General features: G+C 35.0%; 1 protein-coding gene across 1 annotated transcript in view; it reads right to left on the bottom strand.

The window, feature by feature from the left end:
* The window catches only part of ANAPC1 (anaphase promoting complex subunit 1), a 93,694-nt gene that overhangs the window by 30,397 nt on the left and 50,880 nt on the right, over positions 1–12,417 (bottom strand). Inside the window, exons 27-32 of the mRNA XM_045550083.1 lie at positions 10,507–10,625; positions 7,144–7,415; positions 5,232–5,466; positions 2,654–2,745; positions 1,116–1,250; positions 858–940 (exon numbers count right to left, since the gene is read on the bottom strand). Coding sequence (XP_045406039.1) covers positions 858–940; positions 1,116–1,250; positions 2,654–2,745; positions 5,232–5,466; positions 7,144–7,415; positions 10,507–10,625 — 936 coding nt within the window. The remainder of the gene's footprint in view (positions 1–857; positions 941–1,115; positions 1,251–2,653; positions 2,746–5,231; positions 5,467–7,143; positions 7,416–10,506; positions 10,626–12,417) is intronic.

The following is a 12,417-nucleotide window of genomic DNA, read 5'->3' as shown; positions in this document are numbered from 1 at the left end:
GTATTTCAAAACACTACTGCTCCATTTTTTTTATGTACTACTTCCTACCCTCTAACATTATGTGTATTATGTATATGTATCTTACTAACTCCATGAAAGCAGATATTTTTAGTTTTGTTTTGTTCAATGAAATATCCGAAGTGCCAGGAAGCACTGCCATCACATTCATCCAAATGGTAGGTGAATAAATATCTTTTTGTAATCACTTTGTTAATTCTGCACATATTCACTTTTTCTAAGGGAAGAAATTTGGAACACTGAAAAGTTTCTTGAATCTTAGAATATTTTTTAAATTCCAAGACTTAAAACGTGGTATAATGTCTCCTATGCAACTTACTCTTCTATGCAAAATGTAAGAATAGATGCAAAAGGTCTACTTTCAAATGTCAGCACTAATTACAGGGAGCTGGGAAGGTAGAAGGTTTGGTTATTAGGAAAACTCTTGAACTAGGCAGAAACCATTTTTATAAATAGAAACCAAGAACAGAAGAATGTTTTTGTTTAGCAGAAATGCTAAACAAAATGTTTCTATTTAGCAGAAATGCTAAACATTTCTGGCTGAACCAGTCCTCACAATGATATGCAAAATTAATGAAACGAAACTTGGACATAGTTTGGGTGTCAATGACATCAACTATGAAACAGAAATGAATAAAAATTGGAAATTACATTGTCAAATAGCATTAAAATAGCAAATGTATTATTTCAAGGTAAAACTTGTGTAACTTACAGTATTTCAGAGAATGAATGGTTAATCTCACAAAAAGGAAATAAACATATAAGCTATTTTACTACTGACGTCAGAAAGGATGTCATACTGTCATGATGAGGGGCAAGGGGTAGGTGGGTACAAATACCTGTTATTGGTTTTTAAGTAGATCATAGCCAAAGCCAGAGTCGCACCTGGACAAGTCACATCCACATTAATGGTATCTCCTTCCTATTGAAAGAATAGTTTATTCACATAAAAGAGTTCTGAATTATTGTAAAATTCTTCTGAATACTAGCCTATGCTTAAAATTAACATATTTAAGAATGCCAGTATGAAAACTAGGACTTTCAAATTAACATGTTAGCTTCCAGAATTTTCATCTGTTACTTTGACTTGTACTTACTTTGATTTGATAGCTTGGAGATTTATGTTTCTCCCTGTGCATTCCTGTTTGAAAGCGCCTATGACCGCCAACCATGTACTGATAAAGCTGCTCAGGAACATTGAGATCAGACATGCCTATCAAATTACTGCCATGCTGGAAAATAAAATAACAGACATGTGAAAAGAAATCTTATGGAAGAAGATCCACACCACATGCTCATGACAAATAAAAGAATCAACTAACTTCAAAGCAGGGTATTTTGGGTTTGGTTTTTTTTCCAATTAAACATTAATCATGAGTTAATACTCAGACTATTAATAACAATTCTCATAAAAATTATAATATATGTGTGTTCAAGATTATATATTTTCATTTCATAAAATACATGAAGGCTTTATAATAAATTATACTTACTTTATTAATTAGAAATTAATTAGTAAAATATTAGCCATGTAATTGAAACTCGAACTATGAATACCTGAATACATTCAGTATTTTGACTACAAACTTTTCCAGAAACAATAACTATGGTAACAATAACTTACTGAATGCTGGTGCTATTCTGTGTGTTTAACATGAATTAACAACTTTATCAAATAGCTACTAGTAAGAACCCTCTTTTACAGATAAGCAAACTGAGGCACAAAGGGATTAAGCCCAAGGTTACATAGCTGGGTAACTGGCAGGGGTAGATGGAAAACAAGGCAGTTTGGCTCAACAGTCCACACAGCTGTTTATCCAACGGACAATAATGTACTTAAGTGACTTGACTCACCACCATTCAAGACCAGAATTCAGGTCCCAATTCCCAGTATGATGCTTTTCCACTGTACCACCTGCCTCTTTTGCTCATGTGCCAAAAGTGAAGTCAAAACCCCAACAGATGGTAAAACACAGGGTGGATTTTTAGGATACACATAAAAAAACCGCCTTCAATTATAACTTTGTCTGTAACATTTAGTTTGATTATAATAACATACTGGTGGTTCTTCAGGGGAACCACATTCTAAGTGAAATAATCATTTAATAAAATATTTTTGATAATTCTCTATACATCTTGGATTGAGTTAAAGATGAGCAAATCTGATAATGTATTTTTATCACAGAGCAAATGACACTGTGGCAACATTCTGGGATACATAGTGAACACCACAGTGGCAAAAGGGGGTTAGAATTTATTTCCAACAAGTACTACAGACTCTCAAAGCTCCCCATCATATACATTTTCACTGCTTTCTGTTTTCTATCACAGTAGGCTGTAACTTCTTCATCTTATGTCTTGAACTCTTTTCAAGAAACTTCATTTCCTTAGTTTATTCATGAACACTTATATCTAAGCAAGGGGGAAAGAAACCTTAAAGCCCCACTCTTCATTGCAATTTCTCTCCATTCACACATCTCTGAACTTTAAAACTGGAACTTTGAAAAATATCCAGAAAGAAGAAAGAACTGGAAATCAAGTCACAGTAAGGCAGAGTGATATTCGGGTTTAAGGTTATTTGTCTCCACATGCAGATGTTGTAACTGAAGCATAGGAAGGCACAGACTAGTCTTACCCCCAAGCAAACCATGCCCAGGGCCAAGCCAGCAGCTAAAGAGTACGACTCTCTGTCAGTGCAGTATTCCATTTCAGGACCAGGGGGCCGTCCTGTAAAAAAGAAAGCAATACAGTTCAACCTAATCTCTTAAAATCCCAACACATGAAAATTTTAGAAAGTTAACTTTCTAGTAAGTTACTTAAGAGATATGAATGGAATATTACTCAAAAAGTTATAACACTATCAAAATGGTGTCCAGAGCTGTCAGTTTACCTCAAAATGGTCCTTTTAAGTTTGCCAATTTAAGCCTCCATAAGCAATGACTTTCAAATAACGTGAAACCTTGGATTTTACAAAAGAAATTACCAAGAAGTAGAGAAATTTTTTAAAAGGGATGAATACCCCCCAAAAAGTTTTAACTTTTAATCTCTTGCATTCTGTTTTTGTTTTGTTACTTTCAAATCCATTCATTGGATGTGGTGAAACATGTTCAAATACTGATAATAAATAGGAAGGTCATTTTATGTTAAGTTGTTAAATATTATATTTCACACATTCATTTTGAATCTACATAATGCTGAGCCCTATTATGGTAGAATTTCTGTGTATTGATCTTAAAAGTTTGACTGGATGCAAAACTCATACTTTTAAAAAGCACCCCAAGGCCCGGAGTGGTGGCTCATGCCTGTAATCACAGCACTTTGGGAGGTCAAGGCAACAGGACCTCTTGAGGTCAAGGAATTCAACCCAGCCGGGGCAACACAGTGAGAACCCATCTCTACAAAAAAATTTTAAAAATAAATAAAATGTTTAAAAAAAGCACCCCATAACTTTAACTCCACTCTTTAGAGCTACAAAACTTATTATGTATAAAGATCCCTCCCTCTGAAAAAAAAGTTTATACTCCTGGAATTCTATCACTATAGGAAAAAATGCAATTTAAAAAGAAAAAAGAAAATAATTACACAAAGGTAATCAGTGTAACCGTTATACATATAGCAAAGAATTAAAAACAACCTTAAAAGTCTTGAAAATAAGAAAACTGGCACTTTATATAGACTATCAACTCCATGAGCTATTACACAATATAAAATTAATTTAAAAACCATTTATGACAACGATATATAAAAAAGGTAGAATTTTAAAAGTATGAACATTCTGGTGATAGTTATACACAAGGGCATATGCATATGAATCAAAGAAATTCTCTACATACAGTATGAAAGAGGTGTGCCATGGCTGTGAGACTGTGTGATGACATCATCAGATGTCATCATGACATAGCCAAAGAATGTTAAATTACCTTGTACATGAACAAGCTTTAAGCAACCAGTGTTGAGTATCTTTTGCATAAGTGTTTTTCAGAAAAATAACTTATGCTATTATAGATTTTGGTAATAGGAACATTCCAACTTTGCAAATAATTTTATCATTACAGCAGACTAAACTATGGGTCCCAATCTTCTACTACCCCAGAATGCGAGTTTACATCCACGCTCTTGACATAGCTTCATAGTGGACCTGGCCATGTGACTGGCTTTGGCCTGGGATCTCAGCAGGGTTAATGTAAGCAAAGGCCTGAAAGGTACTTCCATTATTTGTTTCTCTCTTATGTGTGTCATCACACTGAGAGAAACACACCCTCCAGCCTGAATCCAGGAAAAATGCATGAGAGGCAGAACCAGAGCAGCTGACACACAGGTCCGCAGCTTGAAGCAGAGCTGCTCAGGCTAATTTTGGTTGTCTGTTATGTATCATTACTGTGGCAATAGCTAACTGATAAAATCATACTAAAGAATAATATATCTTCAATAATATATTCTGAAATATATGTGGAAAAGGTCCTGAATAGGTCAGAACAGGACATGAAAGTACTATTTTTAAATTGCTGAGCATAATAATAATGCCAACAGTACTTCCATTTGTCACAAAAAGATGACAACACATAACATGGACTTCCAAAAAGTTCAGACTAAATGAAAAACAGAGAAAATGTTTACTGCAGTGAGTATACACACGCACCTTACCATTTCCAGGTCCACCACCAACATACCCACCAGCATGAACAGAGGAAATAAAGTCAATGATTTGAATTCTGTTGGAATTGCTATTGTCCAGCAGAATAAACACTGTGATATTAAGGACCTAAACAATAACCTTTGAGTTTTAAGTGCAGGCCACTGCTAGACATTTCCTGGTAAAGACATAGCAGGATAAACAGCATGTTCATATGTGATTAAAACCACAGGTACCTCATTAAATGTGACCACTTGGCTGGGCGTAGTGGCTCACCCCTGTAATCCCAGCACTTTGGGAGACTGAGGTGGGAGGATCGCTTGAGCCCAAGAGTTCAAGACCAGCCTGGGCAATATAGCAAGACCCCATCTCTACAAAAGATAAGAAAAATTAGCTGGGCAATGATAGCACATGCCCATAGTCCTACCTATTCAAGAGACTGAGTTAGGAGGATCACTTGAGCCCAGGAGGTCAAGGTTACAATGAGCTATGATCACTCCACTGCACTCTAACCAGGGCATTCATTCATGTGGAATGGGTAACATATGCCTATGAAGATTCAGCACTATTAATTCCATACCTATTTCAGCCAACAGGACTTCCGCAGTATGTCTATGAGCTGTCCCTTGATAAACAAGACCGATGCCAACCACTGCAGCCACTTGAACATTGTGAGGAACATCCAGCTCTGTGGACGTTGGGGGTAAGAGAGCAGGAATGTGAATACTAAGAAGCCGAGTAATTGACATATCCATGGTGCCTAGTTTTGCAGCAGAAACACCAAGTAGCAGTCCAATGCTTGTCATTTCATGGCCCTAAGATAGAAAATAAATTGAAACTTGAGTCACTACCAAAGCAAATAGGTAGTTTTAAATAAAATATTGCCTGCCACTTTCAATAAGTCCTTCTATGTGACAGGCACAATGAGAAGCACTGAGAATATAGTGATAAACTAAACAAACATGGTCCTTGTTCTCTGGACCTATGCCCTAACAGGAAAAAAGAAATGTTAAACTAAAAATATACAAATAAAAATATAATAAAAAAGTACAAAGTATTATGACAGAGTATTTTAAAAACTCTAGATTAGGAGAGGCTGGAGGATTATTAGGAAAGGAATCTCTACAGAAAATTATATAAAAAAACTTATGATAGAACCTGAAGGATGAGTATAAATCAGCCAGGAAAAGTGGCAGGAATGGTGGGCACTCAAGTTTGCCAGGTGAGGAAGACTGTTTCAGGTGACAGAACAGCATGTAAATGGCTCTGAGATGATTCAGAGATAAACCCTTGCACTGATGGCCAATTAACCGTAAGGTTGCCAAGACATATCAATGGGAAAAGAATAGTCTTTTCAAAAAATGGTGCTGGGACAACTGGAGAGACATAATATAATAAGTGATGGCAAAAGTATGGAGATACTGGAACCCTTGTGTATGCTGATGCGGTTGTAAAATGGGGCAGCCATTCTGGAAAACAGTTTGATAGTTCCTCAGAAAGTTAAAAAGTTACCATATGACCCAGCAATTCCACACTTAAGTATGTACCCAAGAAAAATGAAAACATACATCCACACAAAAATATGCACACAAATATTCACAGTAGCATCACTAATAATAGCCAAAAAGTAAAAACAACCCAAATATCCAGCAGCTGATGAATAAATATAGTACATTCATACAATAAAATATTTATTCAGCAATAAAAAGGAATGAAGTGCTGATACATGGTACAACATGGATGAACCCTGAAAACATTATGTTAAGTTAAAGAAGCCAGTCACAAAAGGCCACATATTGTATGATTCCATTTATCTGAAAGATCCAGAATAGGCAAATCCATAGAGACAAAAAGTAGATCAGTGGTTGCCAAGGACTGAGAAGGGGTTGGAGGGGAAAAGAAGAATGGGGAGTGACTGCTAATGAGTATAGGGTTCTTTATGGAATGATAAAAATGTCCTAAAATTAACAGTGGTGGGTAGGTGCATAACTCTGTGAATATACTAAAAATCACAGAATTGTACATTCTAAATTGCTGAATTGTATGGTATGTGAATTTTATATTTTATATATATATATATATACACACACACACATATATGTGTGTATATATGTATACACATATATATATAAAGCTTCTTAAAACAATAAGGCTGTGAAGTGAAAGGGTTTGGTCTGCCTGGAAGCTAAAACAGCCAATGCAGATGGCTACAGTGTGGGAAGCAAGGGGAAAAGTGGTACAAAGTAAAGCTGGAGAAGTAAGTAGGATCACATAGGCTCCCAGACTGTACATTAAGAGCAAGGGAAGACCATTAAGTGGTTTTGACCAGGGAAGTGATATATTCTGATTTGCACTTTAGAAAGATTATTCTGCCTGCCATGGAACAAATGATTTAGAGGTACAAGAAGGAAGAGCAAACAGGCCAATCAGGAGCTACTACAATAACAGGCAGGTGAGGTACAATGTCAGGTGCTGGGAGTGTAAGTTCTCACCTTGGTCAAGTAGTCATGGATATTGAGAGTAGCCAGCTTGGTAAGGTGCCCATTCAGACCCAGGGCCATGAGAAAGCCAGCATACTCATTGGCTAACTCGGCATGCTTGGGCTTATTGTAAACAATCCAAGCCGAGTCGATCTGGGAGGCAGGAGCTATCTTCAGGCCAGCAGCCACACCATTATGGAAGCTGGCCCAGCTTGTCATGTTGGGAGGCACATCGATGTTTCCACTATTAAGGTCAACTGTTGTGTTCCGAGGAGGGGCACGCCCTATCCAGCCAAACAAAATTTAACATTGGGAGAATAAAAATTCACAGAACCAAAATTGCTAGATTTAGATCTTTAAGAACAAGATTACCTTTTCTACATTTAAAACCCTAAACCCTAGAATGATGTGAGGTCTCTATAATCACTTGAACTTTTATACATGTGAGTCAAACTTAATGTAAGGTGGAAAAACCGTTCATTGTTTGAAACAGTTCATGTCCTTTTTGCTAAAATAAAATGTATGGGGTTATATATTGAGATAATTGGTACCAATTTAACTTTATACAGATCTGATTAGGATACTCACAGCGTTGAAATCTTTCTTTCAAACAGCAGAGAGCTTAATTAGAAACCAAAATGAAGATTAATAACATAGTTAAACTGTAGGAATAATAAATTCCAACATCTGATTGATGACATTGATGTTAATTTCAAATAGTCTAGCCTGTATTTTTCTCTGAACATAAAGGAAAAGTGACATTTTTGAGTCAATGACATTTATAAATCTATATCTCTTATCTATATGTCTTTCTCTCTCTCTCACATATATATATAGACGGCTAATTATATGCTATTGTTTAAAACAGCAAATTGCATTTAGAGAGAGCTATATAAAAAGCATCCTTTCATAGAGTTGAATCATCCAGTGAACTTTAAAACAGTACTCACTAAATTCAATTTTATGGTCAATTTGTTTAAGAGTGATGCAAATTAAATGTTCATGATGCTATATGTTCTCTCTGAATGTTTTTCTTGACTCTTTTGGTTTTGAACTACATTGTACACAGGCAAATACAGAATATTTTTTTTAATACTGTCTTACCTCAAGTCATGGATAAACATTTAAAACAAATATTCTAGTTACTGCATAAAGTTATCCAGATCACTGAAGCTTTAAAAATATGGTTTTCAAAGAGTTCTAAAAAGTTATTTAAGATAAATTTTAAATAGATGCAGAATATCTTATTTGTAGCATATAGATACCAACATATATATGCATATACAAAGCACAAAGTAAAACATATTTGTCTTTAATATTTTCTTTTTGTACCTAAAAGCTAACTCAACTGCTAGTGTTAGACAGTACAATGGATAACAAGTTCCTAAGTTACACTTGTATTTTCTTTAAAAAGGCAGAGAGAAAATGAAAGGCAAACAGTAAAGCAAATTTTCCTCAATAAGGACATATACAAAAGTACAACAGGCCATGGCAGTGTGCTAAGCAACTATGTTAAGAAAATATTTTTCCCTCAATTATTATTAAAACAGGGTAAGTTTGGTTTTTTTTTGCCTACAAGAATGGCTAAAAGAATAAAGTACTGGATTAATGTCATGAACACATTTTAAATTATACAAATTCAACTAAATATATTCAGAAAAAAATGAGTCAGGTATTTATAATACCCACTCAAGCATTACTTAAGTATAAAATCATCCAGACTTTATACATTTTTAACATTTGCCAATTTTGCATGAGATTTTCTTTTTAACCCAAACTCAAACTCTTTATATGAAAACTTTCATATAAGCAGTTGAAAAGACTAGTAAAATGAACACCTATTATAACGTCTTCCATCGAGATTCAGTAATTCTTCAGGTTTTGCCATAATTGCTTTATCTCTGAGAGAACAATTTAAATATTGAAAGTAACTCTGCTTTGTTACGTCCCTCAATGAGATCAGGGCTCAGAATAGGCATGATATGGAAAATGGGAATGTATTCTTCACCCAGCTGATCTCATTTCCTGCGTGCTACTCAAACCATGAGTGCTTTACAAATCTGAATGGGACTCTGGAGTTTAAAAAGCATGCAATTTAAAATATCATGTTATTATATTTGCATGTATCTTACGTATACACACAACTGCATATATATATATTTTGATATATATATATATAGTGCTGGTTTCATAAAACCATATACACTATATCTTAAGAGATTTTCAATGATAATTTATTTTTTTGTTTATTTTATTTTTTAGAGATAGGATCTTGCTCTGTTACCCAGGCTGGAGTGCAGCAACAAGATCATTGCTCACTGCAACCTCGAATTCCCGGGTTCAAGTAATCCTCCTGCCTCAGCCTCCTAGTAGCTAGCACATCACCAGGTCCAGCTAATTTTTCTTAGATAGTTTCAACTGTATGTCATCGTCACCTTCAGAGAACATTCAAACCAGCACTGTAAAGCCCACTGTAATCAAGAATACTGGGAAATGGGCACAGTTATATCTGGTAGAAGTAAAAACTCATGCAATCAACCAGAAAGGCAATTTGACATATTACATCCAAAATTAAAACCAGTCATCTTCCTGTCCTAAGAATTCTACTTCTCAGCATTTGGCCTAAATACATAGGACAAATACGCCCCACCAATGTTTATAATATCAAAAACTATATTTCCAACAACACCAGGTTGTTTCTATAAACTATAGCATATCCACTGAAAGAAATACCCTGAAGCAAATAAAAATGGTGTTGATTAAAAATGTGTATATAATACATACATAAAAATAACTGTATACACATATAAATATATGCTACATATGAAAGGATGCTCACTATAGTATAAATTTTTAAAACAAATTAAAATTTTCTGATAATTAAATACAAAATTATAAATATGTAGAAATAAAATTGGAAAACATATGTACTAAAATGTTAACAGTAGTAATGCTAGAGTGGGACTACTGTAAGTGATCATTTTTTTCTTTTTGCTTAGAATATTTTGTTTTTGTACAATGACCATATATATAAGACATTTTAAGACTGTTTTTACATATTATACTTTAAGATTATTTAAAATTCAATAATCTCATTGTCAATAATTATCTTTCTGAATTTTTCCAAGTGACTTTTTATTTTGAAATAATCTTGATAAAACACAAAATTTATTAATAGGCTATATTCTGCTTCTCTCAATGTTTAACTTGACTTGCTATTTGAGCTTTGACAACCACTACAGCAGCTATTAACAATATTTAAAATTACTGAGGGAGGGGAGCATTTCTTTGGTTTTAACTAAAAAATTCAAAGAACTCCACTTATGCATGTACCTAATCATTTTCCCTTCTCATTAAGCCCAGAATTTAACATACCAGTCAGATTCAATTTAGGAATAGGCAACGGCTCTGTTGGAACAGGATGGTACGAAAACAAGGTAAACATTCCTCGTCCTACAGGAAGGGCCATAGTTCGCTGACACAACTGGAGCAATCTATAATTAAAATAAAATCGTGAAAAATTTTAAAGCAAAGCATAACTGAAATGTAATCTGTAGGTAGATATTTTAAAGAAGGTATACTGTGTGAGATTAAGTCAGCTCAAAGTAATTTCATACAAAAATGTGGGTGAACCACCCAAACATGACTGTTCTCATTTTAACACTCTTGCTACCACTAGAGACACTAAGGGACAGACATATTTCCTGTTTTGTTTTATATTTGCTTTGAATGAAAACTAGCTGGCCTATAAACCAAGCCAACTCTCCTTAGGTATTCAAAAAAAGAAATTTAAAATTCTATTCTGATTGTGCTACTCTTCTCAAAGGAAAATACGGTACTTTCGGGGTTTCACCATTGTGTTATTTTCAGTCTAGCTGACCTCAGTAAATGTGAGATCCTCCTCCTATCCAGTTATTTTGCCAATATGCTTCAGAAGTGCCACCTCTGTGGCCTGTACAAAAGGGACTATGTTAAAGGTGAATAGATTACATGGTGTCTAAGGGGAAACACAGAATTAGTTTCACTTACATGATGGCTAGGATTTACGTGACTAGTAACACCAAATATCAGGTATGTTCAATGTTAAAATGGCTTCTATGGGATATACTTCAAAATTAATAATACACCACTCTTTACCTTACTCCTATGTTAAAATAAATTACATTCTACATAATCCCTTAAAACAAGACAAAAACTAGCAGAAATTTTGGAAGTAGGGGTATTTATAACTAGGAAATGCTTACACAAGTTATATCTGAACATAGAAATATCCCTCTAGAGGCTGAGAGGAGGCTAACATTTTCTCTGCAGACAAAGCTATTCACAGGCATGTTCTCTCCCTAAATGTACATACCCACGTAACTGCTTTTCTTTTTTTGAGACAGAGTCTTACTCTGTTGCCCAGGCTAGAGTGCCATGGCATCAGCCTAGCTCACAGCAACCTCAAACTCTTGGGCTCAAGCAATCCTCCTGCCTCAGCCTCCCACGTAGCTGGGACTACAGGCATGTGCCACCATGCCCAGCTAATTTTTTCTATATATATTTTTAGTTCTCCATATAATTTCTATTTTTTTTTTTAGTAGAGACCCTCTTGCTCAGGCTGGTCTATAACTGCTTTTCTAGCTCACTGAAGAGAAAAATTTTGCTGTCCTAAGATTCTTTAGGAATAAACACTGCCCTGCATTAATTTGGGATCAAGAAAATTCAAGGCCAAGAGGCTGCATCCCACAAAATTTTTTGAAGGAAACCTTAACACACAATCCAATTCAACCATGCAGAAGTCACAAAATAATAATAATAATAATAATAATATTGTATCCTCTGAATCTAAGATGCCACTGATGAGAAGATGCATCATTATTTCATGAGGCAGTAAGAAAGAAAAAGCACTGCCAGTTAAACTATGACATCTATTGACTGAAAGACATTCTGATTTCAGATATTATAAAAAGTAAAAAAATTAGCATCTGAGAATCAATGAAACCTGTTAATAACAATGGCTGACTGCATTGAGTTTTTCTGTGTACTGGGCAGTATTCCAAGTGCTATGTAGAAATAACTCACTTGATACACAAGAGCAACCTCATGAGGTATGAATGCTACAATCATGCCTACTCTTATAGCTGAGGCAACTGAGGCAGCAAAAGGTTAGGCAATTTAACCAGTAGATAGTGGCCAAGCCTGACTCTAGATGCCATGTTCATAACTACTATGCCCTACATTCAACTTCTCTATCACCCCATCTCCTCATTCACAGGTAACATACCTGGGTATATATGGAGAGGA

This window comes from Lemur catta, chromosome 4 (assembly GCF_020740605.2).
Source record: "Lemur catta isolate mLemCat1 chromosome 4, mLemCat1.pri, whole genome shotgun sequence".
In the NCBI taxonomy this organism is placed as follows: domain Eukaryota; kingdom Metazoa; phylum Chordata; class Mammalia; order Primates; family Lemuridae; genus Lemur; species Lemur catta.
This window is presented reverse-complemented; position numbering and strand designations above follow the sequence as displayed.